Source organism: Monodon monoceros, unplaced genomic scaffold, assembly GCF_005190385.1.
Source record: "Monodon monoceros isolate NGI ecotype Baffin Bay Population unplaced genomic scaffold, NGI_Narwhal_1 Super_Scaffold_21, whole genome shotgun sequence".
Taxonomy (NCBI): domain Eukaryota; kingdom Metazoa; phylum Chordata; class Mammalia; order Artiodactyla; family Monodontidae; genus Monodon; species Monodon monoceros.
Genome location: NW_021703778.1, coordinates 107,475,763 through 107,500,495, shown reverse-complemented (window position 1 = coordinate 107,500,495; position 24,733 = coordinate 107,475,763). Strand labels below are relative to the sequence as shown.

Below are 24,733 nucleotides of genomic sequence, written 5' to 3'. Positions count from 1 at the left end.
GCACTTCAGGAATATGAGGTTAAGTTCTATAGAACTGTGATATGTTAAGAATTCTGATCAGGTGTGATAAAGAACCTCTTATTCTAAATAATAACACACTTCTGTTTTTCACTCTTCTGTGATAAATTGTTAAGTACGGTTGCAAGAGGAAATAGATGACTATTAAATATCATCAAAGTCAATTGAAATCAGAGCGTAATATTGGCATAGCTTTTACTTAGGTCCTGAATTGATACTAGCTTCTGAAAGTTTTTAATTCTAATTAAAGCTACCAGTGGGTCAAAGTAATTCCCTTGGAAAATAACATTGGGAGTTATTTCATTGCCTGTTGCACTTATTTAAAAAGCTAGGCTTAACATTTTGAAAAATAATAATGCTATAAAAATAAGAATTTTTAGTTGGATTTCAGTTGGGTTCCCAAAGTTGTTGCTTTTCAGCCTTTTAATAATTGGTGTTTCATGACCTCATTCTTTTTCCTAAATATACAACGTTTTTCTAAGGTTTATATAATCCTCCCTTTTTGTACTAATTTGCTTCATTTTTATCTTTAGCTTCTCCTCTTATGGGTGCTCAGAGTTTCCCTAATTTGACCACACCTGGTACTACATCAACAGTGACTATGTCAACATCCAGTGTCACTAGCAGCAGCAATGTAGCTACAGCAACAACAGCTTTATCAGTTGGTCAGTCATTAAGTAATACCTTGACCACCAGCCTCACATCCACCTCCAGTGAGAGTGACACAGGTCAGGAAGCAGAATATTCCTTATATGGTAAGTTATAGTTTACAATGTTTAGATATTTGTATAGCGACGCTTTTATTACATTTTTCTCCTTGGTTATTTTTAACCTTTGATTAGAAAAGGATAATTCTCTCTTCTTACAAACGTGGCAGCTTCATATATGATGAAAAAACTCACAGTGATATGCAGGACTGTTAAGAAATTATCTGATTGTAAATAGACGTCTAGGAACTTTTTGTCTGTCATCCTTTTTTTGCCTTTTGTCACTAGTGAAGTTTCGTTAGAAGAACCATAATAACAGAGATATTTGATACCTTTATCAGAGAAGAAAGAGTGTGATAGATTAATAAGCTTTGTAAATTGAAAGTTCCTGTACGTTGTAATGTAAGAGGAAACACACTCCTGTGTGTCTCCTGTACTTTTATACTCATGGAATGCTTCACTTCTGGCATGTCGTTAGCACCAGATGTGTGTGAACTTTTCCCACATCAGCTCAATGTCTTAAAATTTAACTCAATTCTGACACTACCTACCTACCTGGAGATAGTGTTAGATCCCGCAGGTTAAAGTCTTAGTTCCACAACACTAATCACAAGTCCAGATTGTCATCTGTGCTTCTGACTGACTGGCTATAAATTGGAAGTTTCCATGATTCCATCCTTGGGTTGGGTTAATTTGCTAGAGTGGCTCACAGGACTCAGGAAAACATTTTATTTACTGGGTTACTGGTTAATTATAAAAAGGATATATAGGGAATTCCCTGGCGGTCCAGTGGTTAGGACTCCGTGCTTCCACTGCTGAGGCCCAGGGTTCGATCCCTGGTTGGGGAACGAAGATCCCACAAGCCGCGTGGTTCGGCCAAAAAAAAAAAAAAAAGAGATATATAACTCAGAACAGCCAGGTGGAAGAGATGCATGGGGTGAAGTCTGGAAAGGTCCCAAGCACAGGAACTTCTGTCCCCATGGAGTTTAGGGACCCTCCTGGTCTGTCAGTGTGTTCATGTCCACCAACCTGGAAGCTTTCTGAACCCCAGCCTTTTGGGGGTTTTTTTGAGGCTTCATGATTTAGGCACCATTAATTAAATTATTGGCCATTGGTGACTCAACCTCCAGCTCCTCTCCTCAGAGGTCTAAGGGGTGGGATGAAAGTTCCAACCCTCTACTTGTGGTTGGTTCCACTAACAACCAGTTCCATCCTTAGATCACCTTAGGGCTTTTTAAAAGTCTCATCAAACCAACTCTGGTTATGAATAACAAAAGACACCTCTATTGCTCTTATCTCTTAGGAAATTCCAAGAGTTTTAGGAACTCAGTGCCTAGAACACAGGTGAAGACCAAATTTATTTTATTGTAAATCACAATATCACAACTATTACCAAAGTCTTTTGGAAATTATTCTTTATTTAGGTAACATTTGAATTTTTTTCAGATGAATTTTTGCTTAGGGGTTTTATACATTATTATAGCTTCCATGGTATGTAGTCAGTGATAAAACCATTTGATTCAATTAAAATATATGTTTTTGATCATCTTATTTTATCTTATTAGAAAAGTAAAACTTTTTATAGAAAGGGAATATAGAAGCAGATAAAATCATCTAGTTCATACCTTCCAGAGACAACCACTGTTGTCATTTAATACATATCATTTGATATATATGTTCTTTTTGTTTTTGTTTTTTTAAACAAAAAGGGATTCTGTCCTTTGCAGAAAGCTCTTTTCACTCAGTACATTGTGAAATATTTTCATATTGTTCGATGAGTTTCTACAGCATATGAAATGGCTGCCAAATATTCCTCTGTTTGTATGATCGTTATTTAATAAATCCCCCATTTTGGATATTTAAGCTACAGCTTTTCATTACCATCAACACTTATGAATGAGCACCCTTGAATTGTATTTTTGTGTATTTCCTTAGGGTAAATTCCTATTGTTTTAGAATACCTTTTATCATACATCCTTGATCACCTGTTCTTTTTTCAAAATTACTTTTGTTAATTTAAAATAAAAGAAAATTTATGTGAAGATATATTTTAAGTACTATTTTATGTATACATCATTTTAATATGTTTTCCTCTTCTTTTCTGAGACTGGCCTCTCCTATTCCAAGCCAGGAATTGCATCTGATGTTCTATGGTTTTAGGAAGAGTATTACATCTCTCTGTTTCTACTTTAGCTATTAAATATGTATATGGTAAAATCATGATGATTGTTACACCAAAGTATTGTAAATTCACTGAATAAACTTTTCTACTTTCGTTTTTCTCATGGAGGCCTTCTGCTTCTCCCTGTTAATATGTTAACTTTAAGCTTTAGTTCTAAATCATGTGATGGTTAAGAAAGTTGTGGGTATGCTAGTGGGAAAGAATATTGAAGAGTTAGGGCTGCTGGTTGCCTTTTAAAAATTATTCTTTGGTGGTTAAAATTTCCTTTTCTACATTTCTAAAACTGGAGGACTCTTTGAGTGCTGCTATATGAAGGATCAGAGTAACATCTGCCTTATAAAATAATTTCTATATATGCAAACTTTGAGGGACATGATTTGATTCTGTAATATGGTCAAATGTATAAAATAAGGAGTTTTTTGAAAATATATGTATATATAATATTCTTATACTCTGATAAAAAAAGGGAAGATGAGTTAAACCTCTGACTTCAGTGAATTGTAACATATAGGAGGTGGAATTTATATATACATACATATTTTTTTTCCTTTAAAAATAAACCAAAAAGTAGAATTGATTTATTTTGTATACTACCACATCATGTTCATGAGAACCACTACCTAAATTGCAGGATGGCACTTTACGTATGTTAGGGGTAATATATTTTGTCAAATTTAAGATGCCATTAATTATGATTATCTTATGTCACTAAGGAAAAAATGTTGCCAATTTAGCTGTGAATATTCTGGAATCAGAATATGTCTTATAAGCAATGGCAAGTCACAGTAAAAGGCATTGAGTTTTTAGTCCTATATAATTATTAGACTTAAAAAATTAGATTTGGTTCAGAAATTTACAAATGCAAGTTTCTACTAAATAATTATAAATTGTTTTCTGGATGTTCTTTTGGAATATAGAGTATATACTACCATACTGTCTTCTTATCCATAGAAGTTTTTTTAATTCCAGATCCAGTAAAAACTTACCTTGTTTTAGACCCATTATTCCTCTTTTTGTTTTCAGTTCCTGTGGGGAACAGTTTCTCAGCATCTTCATTGATGTGGGGCAATGTAAATTTGACCTTCTCTTTACCGAAGGGTGAAGGGAAGAGATCCTAAGAAGGAGGGAGACAAAAGGGATTCAAGTTTATTGAACTTTTTTATGTGCTAGATAATTTGCATAATATGAAAAATGGTACCTAACGTTATTCCATAGTAAATAGACATTATCTTTAAGTAGTCATTATCATTAAGTATCTCCCCAGTCACATAGATAAACTCAGGTCTCTCTGATCGACTTAATTCTGTTCTTTTCCCTTGTAAGATCTTTCACAGTTTATATTTATGTATTCATTCGTTTACCTTTAAATGCCTCTCTGCCCTGTAAACTCCATGGGGGCTCAGACCCTGTTTAGTTTGTTTACAACTGCATATACCTGGTGGCTAATGGAATTCGTGGCACATAGTAGGTACTCAACAGATAATTGTTGACAGAGCGAATGATTCCAGTGTTCACTTTCCACCGTTTTATGTTTCCTGTGACTTGTGCAGAGAATAATGATAGGATTGTTTTTATTTTTTAACATACCCCATGTTGTTGACCTTTTTAAAAATGATTTTGTAGATACAGACTTAGTTTATGACCATCCTTTATCCCATGTTGTTTTCTGCCATGCTTGTGACTATTTACCGTTGTTACTCATCCTTTATGTGTGGTGGTAGAAGAGTGTCAGTACTAGATGTGGCCTTTATACTTGTCCCTTTGGAATTTTACCTCTGTATTATAAAATCAATACGCGGGGCTTCCCTGGTGGCGCAGTGGTTGAGAGTCCGCCTGCCGATTCAGGGGACACGGGTTCGTGCCCCGGTCCGGGAAGATCCCACATGCCGCGGAGCAGCTGGGCCCGTGAGCCATGGCCGCTGAGCCTGCGCGTCCAGAACCTGTGCTCTTCAATGGGAGAGGCCACAACAGTGAGAGGCCTGCATACCGCAAAAAAAAAAAAAAAAAAAGAAAAGAAAAATCAAATACGCAAAGTTACTTTGTTATGCTTTGTTAATTCTGTTAAGAGGAAGATCGTTGGCTTTGTTTTCTAGATTTCCTTGATAGCTGCCGTGCCAGTACTCTGCTAGCTGAGCTAGATGATGATGAGGACTTGCCGGAGCCAGATGAGGAAGATGATGAAAATGAAGACGACAATCAGGAGGACCAAGAATACGAGGAGGTTATGGTAGAGAGAGTCCCCCATTCTCTCAACTAAGACAGGATGTTAGTAACTGAAATGAGGAGAGGAAAAGCAAAGTCCTGGTTAAACTTTGAAGCAAGCGATATGGCACCAGTATGAAAAATGTGGTTAATTAAGAAAAGCACTTTTAATCTGAGCATTTATGACATTTTTTGAAAGAAAATAAATCGGTCATAGTTGAAAAACACTACATCACATCTGATGTTTTCACAGGTTTTAAAGTGTGAAGAACTGCACTAATCCTAAAGAATATAATTTTCATGGTTCTTCCACAATAGTTATACTTAGAAATTTTTGGTACCTACTGTTTTGTAAGCAGTATCTGCATGTTATCTCATCAGTCCTTACACAGAACCTATGAGACAGAGACATAGAAAACATAATTTGCCCTTATTATTTAGAGTTAAGTAGAAAAGTAGGACCCAAGCTTAGGCAGTATGATCCAGAAATCTTAGTGTTTGATAACTGTGATTGTCTTCAAACTGAACTATTGCCTGAAAATGCCTTTTATTTTAACTTCTTGTATAATTTTTATTTCCCTTTATAAAATGTTACTAGATTAAAACATGTTTTTTCATAAGTTGAGTTATAATGGGGTGGAGAACTCCAAAAAATGCTTTTAGTATATCTTGCTTAGAAAACATATAGAATATTAGCACATTTCTTGTGAAGGTTAGTATATGATGCATGATGAATTTAAAACATGCACTTTGTAACTTTTATGTACATGGCTAATGAATATGAAGTTTTCTAATGACAGTTTTGGTAATATAGGTTTATAGTTCAGGTCAAGGCTGAATAGAGATATATATGGGTCAGATAATTAGACATGTCTCTTTACATTTTCTGTATCAGATTCTGAGACGTCCATCCCTGCAGCGTCGAGCTGGCTCCCGCTCTGATGTAACACACCATGCTGTCACCTCACAGCTACCACAGGTTCCATCTGGAGCGGGGAGCCGACCTATTGGGGAGCAGGTAATATCTTCATGTTTACCTTCTCTACAGTGTATTTTTTTCCCTTTTCACAGTAAAGCACAAACTAAAATGCCTAGAAAAATATACAGCAGGGGCAGGGTGAGGGCAGGAGCTACTAAACAGAGTTAACAAAAAGAAACTTGCCCAACTGCTTGGGTTCCATATTCCAGATAGAGTCCATGATTGCTCTACCATAATGCATACAGGAATTTCTTACTTGAAACCTGCTTATCTTGGCCTTTGGGTGGCAGTAAACATATACTAAAATGGTTAATAGCTATTTTCTAAGTTTTCATAGTAGAGTAATAGAAGTATTAGTCTATTAACTAACATTTATCATTAATTAGGTGCTAGGCACTGTTTATGTATATTAACTAATTCGGTCCTTTCAACAACCCTTTGGGTTTTCACCTGAAAACCCAATTTTCAGGTGAAGTGATTGACCTTGGAGAGGCAGCAGTGAGCCGTGGCTTGAAGCAAGGTGTTAGTTCCCTGCCCAGGAATTGAACCTGGGTAGCCTGGATGAAAACCAGGAATCCTAGCCACCAGACCAGCAGGGATTAGAAGCTAGAAGCAAATTTTCCCTGGCTCTTGCCCCCGCTGAAAAATGCATTTCTTAAGGAGGCAAAAACTGTAAAAACAGGTACAAAGTTTATTATTAGAGACACAGCAGACAAGTGGGAGAGAACACAGAGAAACAGTTTGTTTAATTAAGACAGAAGCAAGGCAGAGATTCACACCTGGAGAGAAAGGGTGTGGGCGTCCCCCCTAAAGTCCCCCCTCTTTAAAGTAGTAAAGAGGCGGTTAATATAGGGCAGTTAGGGCAGTTCTTCCGGGTCTTTGTTTATCCTTAGCCAATTACCTGGTTTCTGTTTCCACACCTGCCCTGCCCTAGGGCCCTCTCCAACATGTGTGCGCTACTTTTTTCCAAGATGGATTCCAGCCCAGAGGCCTATGGGGGGCCTTGGCATCACATATTATGGGGTGGTGCCGCCTCCTTTTTGACCCCCAAGGAGCCTTTCTGCGCATGTGCAGTGTCTCCCTCGCCCCAAGGATGGGAAATATGTGACCTCTTGATCTTTACTCAAACAGGGATTAGCCCCTCTCTTGTCCCTGCTGTGACTGTTATCTTAGAGTGTCCTCAGGAGACAAAGCCTGGATATTTACCCTGTTTCTATTGTTATTTCTGTTTTGAATTACAAACAGGAGGCTGGTTTTAAATATCTAACCTTGAAGCCCACCTATCTCCTGTCTCAGGAATTGCAAACAGGAGGCTAGTTGTAAGTGTCCAGCCTGAAGCCCGTCTTTTTCTCGTCCCAAGAAATGTAAACAGGAGACCAGTTTTAAATGCCTAGCCTGGAGCCCATGTATCTCCTGCCTCATGATTACTAAAGATCACACATAGAAGTTTTGGATCCAGGATAAAAACCCAGACATTCTGGTTCCAGAGCTGTCAAATGTCAGTTTGATTTGTTATAAAGGTTAATTTCAATTAAGTGTTCAAAATATGGGGGGTCTATATGTGTACATTTAAGTATATAGATAATTATTATTTAAAAATTATTACATCAGACATTTACAATATTTACAATTCATTGATCTCTTTTTTGTTGATACAAAAAGTGAAGGAGAGGAGAAAATGTTCCTTAAAAAAACTTTTATTATGGAATTTTTCAAACATGCTAGAAGTAGAAAGAATAGTGCAATGAATCCCCAAGAACCCATCATTTGACAGATCAACACTTTGTCGAACTTGTCTGAACTATTTGCCCCATAGTAATTTAAAGCAACTTCCAAGCACTGTATCTGTTTTGTATGTAATTCAGTATGTAATACAGTTTACACTTTTTTTTAAAAAACAGCCTATTTATAAATAATTATACATTCACAGGAAGTTGCAAAGATCGAAGGGTCCTGTGTGCCCTTTGTCCAGTTTCTTCCAGTGGTTACATCTTACATAATTAGAGTACAGTATCAAAACCAGGAAGCTGGCATTGGTCCAATGTGTGTGTATGGTTCTTTGTCATTTTATCACATGTATAAATTTGTGTAACCATCACTAAAGCTACTTATCTTTTTTTGACTTTTCATTTAGCTTTATTACCAGATGTGTGACTCTTGAAATTTTAACCATACAGCGACTTACTTTTCATAAACTTAAATCAGTAAGAAATTTATGTATCTACATGTTTGGCTTATATTGTGCTTAAGAAATATGGTTGAATAAGAATATGTAATACCTATAGAGAGAAGTGTTTGACATATACCTTATTTTATAGATAGCATATCACTTTAGCAATAATGAAGGGTTTTACCTTTTAATGTTTGTACGTGGAATTTTATTTTAATAGGAAGAAGAAGAGTATGAAACTAAAGGGGGACGCCGGAGAACATGGGATGATGATTATGTACTAAAGCGGCAGTTTTCAGCTTTGGTTCCTGCTTTTGATCCTAGACCTGGTCGTACTAATGTCCAGCAGACAACTGATCTAGAAATTCCACCCCCAGGTATACTATATTTTAGTTTTTGTGATTTAATTTTAATAGGTACCAAATAAAGTAGTACTGTATAGTTTTTTTTGTTTGTTTGTTTTTGTTTTTGTTTTTGCGGTACGTGGGCCTCTCACCGCCGTGGCCTTTCCCACTGCAGAGCACAGGCTCCGGACGCGCAGGCCCAGCGGCCATGGCTCACGGGCCCAGCCGCTCCGCGGCACGAACCCGCGTCCCCTGCATCGGCAGGCAGACTCTCAACCACTGCGCCACCAGGGAAGCCCAGTACTGTATAATTTTAAAAAGTAAGGTACTACTTGTATATGCAGGTTATAAGTAAAAGGTTTCAGGAGAAACTATATATCAGCCATGCATCCTTAAAAAAAAATACAGACTTTTTTAAAAGGAGCAAATTATAGTATTTTATTTTATTTTTCATTGAAGTATAGTTGATTTACAATGTTGTGTTAGTTTCTGGTTTACAGCACTGTGATCCAGTTATACATATACGTATTCTTTTCCATATTCTTTCCATTATGGTTTATTACAGGATATTGAATATAGTTCCCTGTGCTATACAGTAGGACCTTGTTGTTTATATTTTATATGTAGTAGTTTGTATCTGTTAATCCCAAACTCCTAATTTATCCCTCCCCCACCACCTTTCCTCTTTGGTAACCATAAGTTTGTTTTCTGTATTTGTGAGTCTGTGTCTATTTCATAAATAAGTTCATTTGTATCACATTTTAGATTCCACATTATAACTGATATACAGTATTTGTCTTTCTCTGTCAGACTTACTTCACTTAGTATGATAATCTCTAGGTCTGTCCATGTTGCTAGCAAATGGCATTATTTCATTCTTTTTTATGGCTGAGTAGTATTCCATTGTGTATATATACACACCACATCTTTATCCATTCATCTGTCCATAGACATGTAGGTTGCTTCCATGTCTTGGCTATAAAATTATAGTATTTTAAAAACACACTGTGTTTTACATTTGTATAAACTTTAAAGCAAGGACTCATTTAAAGGTAGATAATTTGTATTCTGTTTTCTACTGGATCAAAATTGCTAAGCATTACTCCCATGCAGCTTTTACTTTGAAAAGCTATATAGTGGTTTTAGTTATGGCCTCCAGAGTCAGTCAGCCTGAGTGCCAGCTCCATCTCTTACAACTCTATTTTGGGTGTGGTAGGCACACTAATGGCCCCCTCCCAAAGATATGTAGGTCCTAACCTCTAGAATCTGTGAATATGTCACCTTAACGTGAGAAAAGAGACTTTGTAGATGTGATTAAGAATCTTGAGATGGAGAAATTATCCTGTTTTTCTGGGTGAGCCCAATGTAATCACCAGTGCCCTCATAAGAGAGAAACAGGAGGGTCAGAGTCAGAGGATTTGACAACAGAAAGCAGCAATCACAGTGATGAGGGGCCATGAGTCAAGGAACATGGGAAGACTCTGGATGCTAGAAAAGGCAAGGAAATGGATCCTTCCCTAGAGCCTCCAGAAGGAACAAAGCCTTGCCCAACCCATTTTAGAGGCCTCTAGAATTATAAGATAATATATTTGTGTTGTTTTAAACCACTCAGTTGTGGTAATTTGTTATAGCAGCAATAGGAAACTAATACACTGGGCAAATCCCCTAATCTGTGTAAGCCTGGATTTCCTCATCTCTTATATGGGGAAAATAAAGTCCTTGTTTGATAAGGTAGTTACAAGGTTTAAATGAGGTGAGATATGTAAAGTGTCTAGCATGGTACCTGATGTGTGTCTCAATAAATGTCAGCTATTGTAATCAGTATATTATCCTTCAAGAAGACTTAAATGTTACTGTGGAATGTACTTATTACTTGATAAAAAGATACCTATGTTAAATATGAACATAAGTACAGTTTATAGTATAATGTGGGGTATGTGATGTAGTGTGATGGTGAGAATGAGTATGAATCAAGATGTTCCAAGGTCCCTTCAAAAAGGAAAACCTAGGGCTTCCCTGGTGGTGCAGTGGTTGAGAGTCCGCCTACCGATGCAGGGGACGCGGGTTCGTGCCCCAGTCCAGGAAGATCCCACATGCCGCAGAGCGGCTGGGCCAGTGAGCCATGGCCGCTGAGCCTGCGTGTCCGGAGCCTGTGCTCCGCAACAGGAGAGGCCACAACGGTGAGAGGCCCGCGTACTGCCAAAAAAAAAAAAGAAAACCTATTCTAGGGAGTATAAATAGGTACAGATTTTCGATAGAGTTCTTTAGCAATATATTTCATATTTTTACTACTACATATTGGTACTATAGAAGTATTGGCTCTGCACTCAGATGACTACAGAGGTATTCTTTAAAAATTGGAAATGACCTTCATTATATAACGGATATCGTTCAGTTAAAGTACAATGGGATGTCATGCAGTGTATAAAACAATACTTTATAAAACTATATCATGATATGAGGAAAATATTCCTGAGATTAAAAAAAAGAGAGTACATCACTAAATACGTATGAAACTAATTGTATTTGTGTGTGTATGTGTGTGTTTACCTCATAACAGACTCATTCAATGCAAGCAAAAGGTTGATAAGTCTTTAACTGAGTATGTGGTTTTCTCTGTATGTAGTATTATTAATAATTTTAGTTTTCTCATTCATAAAAATAAAATGTTCTGAAATATACAATTCTCATGTGTACCCTAATAAAAACTAGAGATTCTTATCATATGTATAAATTCTTCTCTAGTACACTGTCTTTAACCTAACTGTATTCTTCTCATTTTAAAAAAACAAAAATATTGAGGCCAGGAGAATCTTTTTTTTTTTTTTTTATAAGATTGACACTAGCTATAGGGTTTTTTTTAATATATAAATAAATGTATTTATTTATTTATTTTGGGCTGCATTGAGTCTTCGTTGCTGCGCAGGGGCTTTCTCTAGTTGCGGCGAGCCGGGGCGCATGTGTGGGCTTCTAGTTGTGGTGGCTTCTCTTGTTGTGGAGCACGGGCTCTAGGCACGTAGGCTTCAGTAGTTGTGGCTTGCAGGCTCTAGAGCTCAGGCTCAGCAGTTGTGGCGCATGGACTTAGTTGCTCCACAGCATGTGGGATCTTCCCTGACCAGGGACCAGGACTCGAACCCGTGTCCCCTGCATTGGCAGGTGGATTCTTAACCACTCTGCCACCAGGGAAGTCCCCAGGAGAAGCTTAAGTAGCTGATACATGGCAGAAACGTTTAGATTTCATGTAACCTGTCTCTTGGTGCAGTGCTCTTTCTGGACTGCTTATTTTAGTGTAATTGTTTTTCATATCTTCCATATTTTTAGGAACACCTCATTCAGAGCTCTTGGAAGAAGTTGAATGTACTCCGTCACCTCGATTAGCCCTCACTTTGAAAGTAACAGGTCTTGGAACAACTCGTGAAGTTGAATTACCACTCACTAATTTCAGATCAACCATCTTTTACTATGTACAGAAATTGCTTCAGTTGTCGTGTAACGGCAATGTGAAATCAGATAAACTTAGGCGTATTTGGGAGCCAACCTACACGTAAGAGATTTTAATTTAATGTTTTAAGTAGATATTTTCATAGTGTATGAGCCAAGAAATATTTTCTATATTTTGTATTATAGGAACAGAAAAGATTTAGTTCTCTTGGTTTACAGGAATAGATAAGAGCATTTCTGACTCCTGATGGAGAAAGGTTAAAGCTTACAACTGGGAGGAACTTTAGAAATAATCTAGACTAGCTCCTTATGTAATAATTGTTGAACTCTTTGACTGGGATTGTGTATGAAGTAGTAAATGTTTTCTGTTATTTGCTTTGGGGTCTGTGAGTTAAACCTACCTCTCTTTGTTCATTCATTTATTCATTCACTAAATAATATCAATGACCTTGGGCAAATTTATTTAACATTTTAGTACCTCGTTTTCTAATCTGTAAAATGAGAGTGGTTGTGAGGAATCAATGAATTCATATATGTAAAGTAGATTCAGTACTGTATGAGATGTAGAGGGTGCTCAGTAAGTATTACCTATAATAATATTTGTTATTTAATAATATAAATAATTTAATATTTAATATTATAAATAATTATATCATAGTCATGCTATGTAACTTCACTTTTCTTAGTTTATTTTTCTGATATTCTCTTAATGTCACTGATAATCTTAGATAATGTCCAATAAAGTAATCTAGGTTTTTCTGAGATAGGACAGAAGGTCTTCATGGCATTCTCGTCCTTCAGTTTTTATTGGAATATTAAATTTGATCTCAACCGCCTCTTGGTCCTTGTTATTCTTATCCTTCTTTCCATCTAGACACAGATGCAAACACATCTTATTTTATTTTTACAACAATGTATGAAAGTTATAAGATATGGCATATTACTTTATATCTTTAAAAGTTCTAGGTTTGATATATGCTTTCTTCTTAATAATGCTCGATTTATAAACCATAACTCTTTTTCAGGAATATGATTTCTGCTATTCCCTATGTTTAACAAATTAATATTTTTTCTTATAAATTCTCCCTGAGTTCAGTATTTCATGTAAGCATATAGCTAATGAATGTCCTCATTCATACATGTTTTTAAAGAATTGAAGGCTTATTAGAAATAACCACAAATCATTTGATTTATGAATTAACTTGAATAATATCTTCATATTTAGAATTATGTACAGAGAAATGAAAGATTCTGACAAAGAAAAGGAAAATGGAAAAATGGTAAGTTATTTTTAGGAAATGAGTCTTGCTCTTGGCTACTTAGTAAAAGAAAAACTAACGCTGTGTTTCAATTGAACAATTAAGGGAGAAATCAGCAACATGGGATTTTTTTTTTTTTTTTTTGCGGTACGCGGGCTTCTCACTGTTGTGGCCTCTCCCGTTGTGGAGCACAGGCTCCGGACACGCAGGCTGAACGGCCATGGCTCACAGGCCCAGCCGCTCGGTGGCATGTGGGATCATCCCGGACCGGGGCACGAACCCGTGTCCCCTGCATCGGCAGGCAGACTCTCAACCACTGCGCCACCAGGGAAGCCCAACATGGGATTCTTTAGATTAGGTTAAATGCATGATCTTAAAGCTACCTTATGTAATGCATGTGAAGTAGCATAAACTTTATAATCAGGAAAGGGCAACATTTCGTTTTTCCTATTGTAGGGTTGTTGGTCTATAGAGCATGTGGAACAGTATCTTGGCACTGATGAATTACCAAAGAATGACTTGATAACCTACCTGCAGAAGAATGCAGACGCCGCTTTCCTGCGCCACTGGAAATTAACTGGCACTAATAAAAGTATTAGGAAAAACAGAAATTGTTCTCAGCTCATAGCTGCATATAAGGTATATATTGGCATCAAAACACTATTTTGATTGGGAGTGGGTTTGTGCTTTGCAGCTTTTTAAATATTCTTGAGGAAAAGCAGTTCATTGGGACATACTAAAAAAAAGAAGTTGAATTAACATTGTTAATATGACAATGCTAAAATTTCAAATATGGTTTGTGGCATTGGATCTAAATACATAGCTTTAACTGTGGCTTTTAGTGGTTATATTTTGAGAATTTTCTTGGTTTAGAACAAAGCTTTGTTAAGCTTTGACTTGGGTGATACTGTTTTTATTTTAAAAGAAGGCAATTCTTTGAAGAATTCCAGCCTTTTCACGTTAATACTAATAGGATGATATATTGCTTTTCTTGAAAATGATTAATGGCTAGTTTTCCTAATTGTTTCTTTAGGATTTTTGTGAGCATGGAACAAAGTCTGGGTTAAACCAGGGGGCCATTTCTACTCTTCAAAGTAGTGATATTCTTAATTTGACAAAAGAACAACCTCAGGCCAAAGCAGGCAATGGACAGAATTCTTGTGGAGTAGAAGATGTCCTTCAGCTTCTGCGTATTCTGTATATAGTTGCAAGTGACCCTTATTCAAGAATATCCCAAGAAGGTCTGTAAGAAGCCTTGTTTCGTTTCTGTGGCATTTTTAAAAGCAAGTCAGTTTATATTTTTATTAATTTTATTACTTTTACAGAAGGTGATGAGCAGCCTCAGTTTACTTTTCCACCGGATGAATTCACTAGCAAAAAAATCACAACAAAAATTTTGCAGCAGATTGAGGTAATAAAACCAGATATTTGAACTCTTCAATCTGTTGGACTTTGAATGTATTGCCTCTCCTTCCTTTTCTACCTCACGCCATCTCTCCTGTTGAGAATTGACTCCTTTTTGTCTTTTTTCATAATTGCTTTAAGACATTGTTATTTGTTAATTTGCAGGAGCCATTGGCATTGGCAAGTGGGGCTCTGCCAGACTGGTGTGAACAGTTAACCAGCAAGTGTCCTTTTCTAATACCATTTGAAACTAGACAGCTGTATTTCACATGTACAGCATTTGGTGCATCAAGGTAGGAGGTGTATCATTTTACATTTTTAGAATAAATGTGTTTTTAAATGTTTTATATAAGCTCAAAATGTACATATATACTTTATATCAAGATTGATGAAGGGAATATATTGTTTTCTCGTAAAGAGTTGTCGACATTTGGGAATTCCCTGGTGGTCCAGTGGTTTAGACCCCATACTTTCATTGCCAAGGGCGTGGGTTCAATTCCTGGTGGGGGAACGAAGATCCCGCAAGCTGTGAGGTATGGCCAAAAAAAGAGTTGTCAACATTTAAACATTTTTTGATTTCCAGTTGGATATAAGCTCTCTTGAAACAGTGTGGATTGAAGTACTGTGTTTTCCATTAGCTAGCATTTATTGTACAGTATTTAAGTGGCTTACATAAATTATTAGTTGCTGAAATTCCCAAGAATACAAAAGTTAATGCTTGCAAATAGCTTTGATAACATTAAAATATATCTTCTGGCCATTATTTTTCTCTTACTACCATCTAACATACCATTTTACTTCTTTTTGTGTTTCTGTCTCCTTCACTAGATGAAAGTTTCATGAGGGCAGGAATTTCTGGCAGTTTTGTTCACTGCTCTAGCTGCAGTGTATAGCACGTTGTAGGTGCTTGGTAAATATTTGTTGAGTGATTGAATACCCAGAGTACTTTCAAAGTAGATGTAGAAAAGTTATAATTTAAATGGAGCTGCCTGTTGCCCTTAGTTACATTGTTGGACCATTTCATATCATTTACCAAGCATTTGCACACATAGCACTATAGGCCCGCTGTGATTAATGGCATTGGTTATGACTTTTATTTTATATGTGTGGGTTTGTTTTTTGGGGTTTTTTTTTTTGTTCAATTTTTTAAAAAAAATTTGGCTGCACCACACAGCTTGCAGGACCTTAAGTTCCCTGACCAGGTATTGAACGCGGGCCATGACAATGAAAGCCCCGAATCCTAACCACTAGACCACTAGGTAACTCCCTGATTTTTATTTTATAGATGAGGAAACTGATTCTCAAAGTACATAGCTGATTGGCCTGAGAGTACCAAAAACATTGTAGCACACATGAGAGTAGATCTTTCATCTTCTTACTCTTAATTCAAGATTCTTTCTCCCATCCTAGATGGGTTAACTCTGCATTGTTAAAAAGAAAATATTTCAAAATTACAACACTGTTTCTGTGTTGGCTTTCAATTTGTATCACAGTAATAAAGATAGCTTAACCATTTTTTACATTCTCTGATTTAGGAAATGTTTATATTTTATGTATTATGAGTTTGTCTATATTTTTATGTGTTGTGTGGGGTTGGACCGCAGACCTTTATTTTGATCTGTTAATTGCTAAAGTAAAAAGGGAAAATATAGACTCAGTATTTTCTCAATTTGTTTAAGGAAATAAGATTAGTATATTTGATCATCTGATAAAATACTATTTTTAGAAAATTCTTAAATCTTTGAATTTTGTTGCTGGTTTAGTAGTACATTCAGCTGTTGCTGTATGCTACAGCTACATAGGTATTTTTCTATTTCAGAGCAATAGTGTGGTTACAAAACCGACGTGAGGCCACTGTGGAAAGAACAAGGACCACAAGTAGTGTAAGGCGAGATGATCCTGGAGAGTTTCGTGTTGGTCGTCTCAAGCATGAAAGAGTGAAAGTTCCACGTGGTGAATCACTGATGGAGTGGGCTGAGAATGTCATGCAAATACATGCAGATCGGAAATCAGTTCTTGAGGTACCTCTATATAATTTCTTTTAGTGTGCAGGACTGACAATTAGAGAACCAGTCTGTGTCTTCCACCACATAAAAAACTGCATTAGATAGAAGTGTAGATGGATTTCTCTGCCCTCTGTGCAAAGGCCTTCTCCTCTGGCAGAGCATCTTTCATAAGAGGATGTCAGCTCCCCTCCTCAGGGGTCAGGGTCTCGTGGCTTAATGAGCAGCAAAGAATATCTTCACTCATGAAGATATTGAGAGATGTTGTAGCAAATGGCGGTAAGGAATTCAGTATATTTACTGCAGAAATGTTATTGTGGGCATTGTTGATTATATCCTATATACATATTATTCCTTATATATGAGAGACAAGGAAAGAAATACCTCTCCTGTCAGATGTCAGCCACCTGGTTTGTTTATTTTTGGATCACAGACTGATTATGATAAATACAATACATCTCTAGAAAATTTATAAGGCTTATGGTTTTCACTTTAAAATTTCTGTGCCTGGGACTTCCCTGGCGGCCCAGTGGTTAGGACCCTGTGCTTCCACTGCAGGAAGCACAGGTTCAATCCCTGTCCGGGGAACTAAGATTGGCGTGCCGCCAGTTCACCCCCACCCCACCCCCCAAAAAAAGAATTTTCTGTGCCTTCATCTTATTCTTCTTACCCATATAGTCCTCTGACACAGATATTTCTCAATTATTATTATTTTTTTTTAACATGCACTGTGTGTTTTTGTAAGCTGCCTCAAATAATTTTTGGAATATATGGAGTATGGATAAAAAACCTTTAAAGTGATTGCCTAAAGTCAGAAATAAGTGGAAGAGTTTAGGTTTTGGTGTCACATAGACACGCGTGCGCATGCGCACACACATAAATCTGTATACCATCATTTCCTCAAGCAAATGATATATAACCTCTTTATCTGAAATTTGGTTTCCTTTGGTATGAAAAGGACATGATAATTTATTTTGTAGGTTTGTTGCGAGAAGTAAGTTGATGTATGGACAATGCTCACCACAGTGTCTAAATATGGAATAGTGTACAACAAATCAAATTTCTCTTTAGAAAAACTGGAATAAAAACTTCTGTGTGGCTTGTATTATACTGCTACTATAAAAAAAAGTATATTACAGTAGGACTGGATTTTGGCAAGAATGGGATCATTAAAAAATTTTTTTAAGCTTACTTTCCCCCATAATTTATTTGTTCATGTTTAGGTTGAATTTTTAGGAGAAGAAGGAACTGGCTTGGGGCCCACATTAGAATTTTATGCTCTGGTGGCAGCAGAATTCCAGAGAACTGATTTGGGAGCTTGGCTTTGTGATGATAACTTTCCAGATGATGAATCTCGTCATGTAAGATATACTTTCCCATTTTGTGATTTGATTTGCGATTCTGCTTTTAGAAAGTTAAAAATCAGTTATGCTTCCAGAATGTAAGCCAGGTTTTCTGACTCTACTTTTATTATTGAATAATCCTGATACTATTAAAATGCTTTTAAAGGGTAAAATTTAGTCTATAAAACCTATTTAATAAAATGTGTTTATAGATACTTTTAGATAGCTGAATTAAGATGTTTAATGTTTATGGATCTTTTCATTTTTTTTTTTGCATTTCTCCCTCTAAAAATTTAGGTCGATCTTGGAGGTGGATTGAAACCTCCTGGATACTATGTTCAGAGATCATGTGGACTATTTACAGCTCCATTTCCACAAGATAGTGATGAGCTTGAAAGGATCACAAAACTCTTTCATTTCCTTGGAATTTTCCTGGCCAAATGCATTCAAGACAATAGACTTGTGGATTTACCTATTTCTAAACCTTTCTTTAAACTTATGTGTATGGGTGACATTAAAAGCAATATGAGTAAACTGATTTATGAGTCACGAGGTGATAGAGACTTACACTGTACTGAAAGTCAGTCTGAAGCCTCTACAGAGGAAGGTCATGATTCACTCTCAGTAGGAAGCTTTGAAGAGGATTCAAAATCAGAATTTATTCTAGATCCCCCCAAACCAAAACCCCCAGCTTGGTTTAATGGAATTTTAACTTGGGAAGACTTTGAACTAGTAAACCCACACAGAGCCAGATTTTTAAAAGAAATTAAAGACCTTGCTATCAAGAGGCGCCAGATTTTAAGCAACAAAGGTCTTTCTGAAGATGAGAAGAACACAAAATTACAAGAACTAGTGCTGAAGAATCCATCAGGTTCTGGGCCTCCACTTAGCATAGACGATTTAGGGTAAGCTTTATGTATGTATATATATATATATGTATATATATATATACTCTTCAACCTAATGGATGAATAAATTCTAAAGCTTTTGTTCCTTTGTCTTCACTGATTTGCAATATATGAATATACAGTCTGTTAACAATAATAAGATGCTTTAGGAAATATCGATTTTTGATTTGATCCTTTGATTTGTTAATATTATAAAGAGAGCACTCAGAATACCAGAATATAGTTTATTAATCGTCAGACGTCTGAAAGATTATCTGATTTATCAAATGTGATAACTATATATATCTTGTGTAAACAGTCCAAAGCCAATAATATTTTGACAAATTCATTAGCTAATTGATATATATAGCCTACTTGAAAAACCTCAGAATAGTTTGCTTTGTATGTAAGCCTTATCCCCAGTGGCTGCATTAACTAACTCAGATGCTGTAGATCTTTTGATAAAATTCTATTAATTTATATACATGTAATTATTATACCCTTGGTATTTTAAACTGTGATTTTGGATTGACTACGAGGCTTTGCTGTCTTTTTTTTCCTTCCTTCCTTCTTTCTTTGATGATAACATTGAGAAGTTGTGTTTGATAAGTTGTTCATATGTTCAAGGTTTGACTTGAGGCAGGGGTAAAAACAGAGCATGAACAACTTTAGTAAAAAAAAATAGTTTCTTTTGCAAAAAACAAAAAAAACTTGTAAACATGTTGCTACCATAATTCATTACAAAAATCCATAGTTGATTAATTTTGTGCCTAAGGAGGAAGTAAAACATGAAAGGTGATGTTTCATGAAATGCCTGCAAAGCCAGGTTTGGTAAACAGTTGGCCAAATAGTTTTTGGGCACACGGTTTTGCATTTTAAAAGGCCCCATACTTAATATCTAAGCTGGTATAGTGATTTTGTTACTGTTGGGGGAGGTGCTCATGGTTTTGGCGGCAGTGTTTTAAAAATTAAACACCAATGGTAGCTGAATGTTAATCTAATCCTTTGCTGTCCTCCCAGTTTAAATTTCCAGTTTTGCCCTTCCTCAAGAATATATGGTTTTACAGCTGTGGATCTGAAGCCAAGTGGTGAAGATGAGGTACAAATTTTGCTTTTGATATATTTGTAAGTCCAGAAAATTCCTCTTAATGAGGCCAGTTGTACTAGGCGCTACTGAAGTATTCCTAGATATTAACAATTACGTTGACAAATTTTCCTTTGCAGATGGTAACAATGGATAATGCAGAAGAATATGTGGATTTGATGTTTGACTTTTGTATGCATATGGGTATTCAGAAACAGATGGAAGCCTTTAGAGGTAATTTTTAAGGTTCTTTAGTTGAATCCCTCTCCTTTTACTTTGAGACAGCTGAAATTAAGGTACTGCTATGCTCAAAAATTGCTAGTAATCTCTAGATTTGCCGTCTAGTTTTTTGTCTTCCCAACAGTTAGGTCCTGCAGAGTACTCAGAACAGGTTGGAACATTTTCAAGCTGTAGCATACCCTCAGCTTGGTCCTCCTGAGTAATGAGGGACCCACTTTTGGCTTCTATTTTTTCATTTGTAAGTGGATATAATATTGTTGCATACTTTCAATATTACACGATCAAGATGAGTTAGACTATGTTAGAACCTAAATTCTTCAAGTAAAGATTGACGCAAAAAACATTGGACTGTTTATCACTTACTATTTTTAAAAATGAGAACATAGCCTTGGCTGGCTTGTATGACATAAGAACTGATTGGGAAATTATTAGAATTTGGCTGCTGACCATAGTGTCTGGATATTCTCTCCCTGTCTACATTTGTGATAATAAGCAAAAATTTCTGTACTTAAAACCCTAGCACAGTTTTTATTTCAAGCTATTTTCATTTATATTTGCTTTTTCAAATATTTATTAATATTTATCTTCTTTCTATCCATTTAGTTGAGTATCTTGATTTGAAATTTGTTATTTTGAAATTATAACTTAGAAACTGAGTTGTGTGTTTTGTTTTTGTTTTTTTGCTGTGTGTGTAATGTAGATGGGTTTAATAAAGTTTTTCCAATGGAGAAATTAAGTTCCTTCAGCCATGAAGAAGTCCAAATGATTCTTTGTGGAAATCAGTCGCCATCCTGGGCAGCAGAGGATATTATTAATTATACTGAACCTAAGTTGGGTTATACACGTGATAGGTATGTGTTGGTTATTTTCTAAGATCAACAGATTGTTTATGTCCCAAAATCAAATGGCGGGTTCTCTAAATGACTCAGTGAATTATATGCATAAAATGAGAAAGGAGTTAAGTCTCACTGTTACCAAGATGTATATTCACTGATAAGGCTGAGTTCACACAAAAAGTCATCTTGGCTGATGTTTTAACATTCCTTTTCTCACTGTGTTTTAACTGTTCATCATTTTTAAAATGGCGTCATTTGTAAACCCTTAGGCTTTATTGCTTTTATATTAAGCTTTGTTTTCAAATAATTTCAATCTTATAGAAAAGTTGAAGAATAGTTAAGAATTCCTATATATCCTTTACCAGAATCACCAGTACTTAACGTTTTGCTGTATTTCTTTTACATTATCTCTTTACACACACACACACACACACACACACACACACACTTTCTGAACCATTTGAGGATACGTTGCATATATCTTGTACCTTTACTCTGTAATACATTAGTGTACATTCCTCAGAATATGGCCGTACTCCCACGTAGCCATACTAGTTAGCAAATTTGTGATTCCATACTATTAGCTAACCTGTAGTCTACATTCCAGCTTTGTTGATGATTCCAGCGATGTCTTTAGTAGCACTCACTTCACTCCCATTCTCCCCCGTCAGGAAATTGTATTTAGTTGTGATATGGTTTTAATCAACAGTTCCTCGGATGTTTTTTCTTTCATACCACTGACATTTTTTAAGACTGTAAGTAAGCCCTGTATTTTTTTTAAAGTTTTCAAAGTGATGTAAATGAGAAAGTATTATTATTTTAAACTTAAATGACATTGTATATATAGCTTTTTTTTTTAAGTAAAGTTTTTATTGAAGCATAACAGAGAAGTACACAAATTGCACATACATCCTGGAGAATTTTCACAAAATGGACACACCTGTATAATTGGTACCCAGAACAAGAAACAACTCTAGAAGTCCCCATCCCCATCTTATTCTTTTCTAGTCATTAAATCACTATTCCCATTGATTAATTTTGCTTGCTTTTTGAACTTTAGTAAATGAAATCATGCAGTATGTATTCTCTAAGGTCTGGTTTCTTTTATTTAATATTATAATTATGAAATTCATCCATGTTGTAGCATATAGTGATACTTTATTTCACTGTAACAAAAATGTATTATTTCAGATCCCTGTTGCTAGTTTAGCCATATTTGGGTGAATTATGCATGTGCATCTTGAGCTTTTCTGATTTGCTGCCTTTGTTGCATATTTGATTCCTATACTCCATCAGTGTTTCAGTCTATATCAGTCTTTGAAGGGTATTTTTCAAGTAGTTTGTATCAGCTTATTTCATACTTACCCAAGAGTCTCTAGACAGTGTTGTTCTTCCAACATGCGGATATTCGTTTTTAGGGTTATTGCTGGCTTATACAGTAATGGTAGTATTTTTCATTTAAATCAGCTATCAAATCAACATAACTTTATTTTTCTTCTTTTAGCCCAGGTTTCCTTAGGTTTGTGAGGGTTTTATGTGGCATGTCTTCAGATGAGAGGAAGGCATTCCTGCAGTTTACCACTGGTTGTTCAACTCTACCCCCAGGTGGACTGGCTAACTTGCATCCTAGGCTCACAGTTGTACGCAAGGTACAAACTCTAGCTACTGGGGAATCTACATGGAATTAAGATACTTAAGGATTGAAAGAAATACATATTTAAAGTCATGGTCTTCTGTTATTTTCACTTCTATTTCTGTAGGTTGATGCTACTGATGCAAGCTACCCATCAGTGAATACATGTGTACATTATCTGAAGTTGCCGGAATACTCTTCGGAGGAGATCATGAGAGAGCGCCTGCTAGCTGCTACAATGGAGAAAGGCTTTCATCTCAACTGAGCTTTGAAGTGCAATGGGAGACATCAGAGACTTAAAATTCTAGTGAAGCCTCTTGTGTTTGTGTGCAGAGAAGTATATGATCCTCCATGCTAATGACACTTGCCTTTTTTCCACCATGAAGGCTTTAAGAACACATGGAATGAGTTCGTTAGCTGCTAATGACAAAACAAATCCTTTAACTATCCAGCCAGCAAGTATATAGCACAGAACACTTTGTGTTGCTACAAGGGCTCATGTGACTGGAATTAGGTGGTCCTACTTGACTGTTCCAAAGAGCAGCTTCTCAGATCTTCAGTGTTCATTGGTAAATTTCTAAGTGTATTTGTGTAAAGTTTGTCATTTCATACTTCATACACTACAGTTGCCATCACTGATGCCTGTTTTGCTGGCTTTTAAGCTACTTGGTCAAAAATCCTGCTTCCTTAAAACAGAGAGAGTTAATGAGCATCTCAAGCTTTTTCTTTTCCTTTTTAATGATGCCTGCACTATCAGAGTATATCTAGTGTTCTCTCTTTTGTTTGGCATATAATCATGCACAGCCTTTTTATTTCTTTGAGGTGGGGAGTATATTTTTATTTCCTAAATGCCATACTATAAAGTTCAAATTCTTAAGTGTGTTTGTGCAGTTCAAAGATAAAGATATATTAAGGGGGGGGAGAAAACACTGGTTTAGGTGCAAGGCACACTTAAAGCAAGTTTTACTTTTGGTTGTATTTTCTTTGTATATTATAAACATTTATTTAACTTGTTGCAGTTTGAAGTAAAAAAATTTCCAAAATGTATTCTCAACAATAATCATTAAAATGTTTGCAGCGTACAAAACTGTGTCATGTGACTGTTTCACTGCAGCCATCAGACCTAAGAGCTTAACTGTATACTTTTCACTTTGAATCATTGAGATATATAGTTTTTTGAAATTACTACGTGAAGAAATGTATTTTTCTGTGTAAATACACTTACTGAAACTGGAAAGCTAGGAGAAATATATGTTCACATGCTTGTGATCCAACTCTTGTGTTCTGTCTTTAAAGTATTCTTCAGGTAAAAATAGCCAAGTTATTTGTGTTAATTTTTTAAACACCAAATGTGCTACTTACCATTGTATCTTCAGCGACGTGTAAGTCTAAGATCCAAGAATGATTTTTGAATGTTGTGTTAGTGTGAAAAGAAACCACTGGGATAATGCTATTTCCTGGTTTTGAAAAGGGGCTATATTTCCATTTTCCTGTGACTTATCATATCTATGCATCTAGGTAAAAGAAATGTCACTAGGTCTGATTTAGCCAAATGGCTTTTATAGGCGTGAAAAGCATTTTTTGGAATTGCCCACAATTTACCTGTTTAAAAGGTACGTTCCCTTTCTACATTAGAAGAGATTTCTCCCATTGCAGTCAATCATTTGAGTAGTGTTTCTGTTCTCTGCATGAGAATGTTGTGACTATGTAATCAGAGGCAGCATTTACTTTACCTTATTGTTAGCTTCACAGTTCTCTGCGAGAATAAAAGTTAAAATAAAACATAATAGCAATATTTAAACGTATGACCTATGCTTTAATCCAGAAAACAGTGGTGGTGATTGTCTCAATACATGGATGCATGACTAGAACTTTACACTAGCAGTAGAATTACTATCCAGTTTATGTGTATTATTTAAGTCTCTAAAATGTCTGTCAGTAGCCAGCTTTTACCAAGACTATTCTAGCACAGGGGTCAGCAAACTGTGGCCTGCCGTTTGC

At 36.0% G+C, this 24,733-nt stretch overlaps 1 protein-coding gene across 4 annotated transcripts in view; it reads left to right on the top strand.

Moving 5' to 3' along the window:
- HECTD1 (HECT domain E3 ubiquitin protein ligase 1) overlaps positions 1 to 23,814 on the top strand; it is a 90,289-nt gene extending 66,475 nt beyond the window's left edge. For 3 of the 4 annotated variants that reach the window (XM_029239649.1, XM_029239647.1, XM_029239650.1), the window contains 18 exons: positions 552 to 773; positions 5,001 to 5,134; positions 6,005 to 6,127; positions 8,479 to 8,635; positions 11,924 to 12,146; positions 13,269 to 13,323; positions 13,759 to 13,941; positions 14,336 to 14,543; positions 14,628 to 14,713; positions 14,872 to 14,999; positions 16,526 to 16,727; positions 17,933 to 18,070; positions 18,350 to 18,957; positions 19,960 to 20,038; positions 20,164 to 20,257; positions 20,964 to 21,114; positions 22,604 to 22,748; positions 22,860 to 23,814. In XM_029239649.1, coding sequence (XP_029095482.1) covers positions 552 to 773; positions 5,001 to 5,134; positions 6,005 to 6,127; positions 8,479 to 8,635; positions 11,924 to 12,146; positions 13,269 to 13,323; positions 13,759 to 13,941; positions 14,336 to 14,543; positions 14,628 to 14,713; positions 14,872 to 14,999; positions 16,526 to 16,727; positions 17,933 to 18,070; positions 18,350 to 18,957; positions 19,960 to 20,038; positions 20,164 to 20,257; positions 20,964 to 21,114; positions 22,604 to 22,748; positions 22,860 to 22,997 — 3,074 coding nt within the window. In that variant the 3' untranslated portion in view covers positions 22,998 to 23,814. The remainder of the gene's footprint in view (positions 1 to 551; positions 774 to 5,000; positions 5,135 to 6,004; positions 6,128 to 8,478; positions 8,636 to 11,923; positions 12,147 to 13,268; positions 13,324 to 13,758; positions 13,942 to 14,335; positions 14,544 to 14,627; positions 14,714 to 14,871; positions 15,000 to 16,525; positions 16,728 to 17,932; positions 18,071 to 18,349; positions 18,958 to 19,959; positions 20,039 to 20,163; positions 20,258 to 20,963; positions 21,115 to 22,603; positions 22,749 to 22,859) is intronic. The other variant, XM_029239648.1, reaches the window with a different exon arrangement.
- Positions 23,815 to 24,733: the final 919 nt, after the last annotated feature.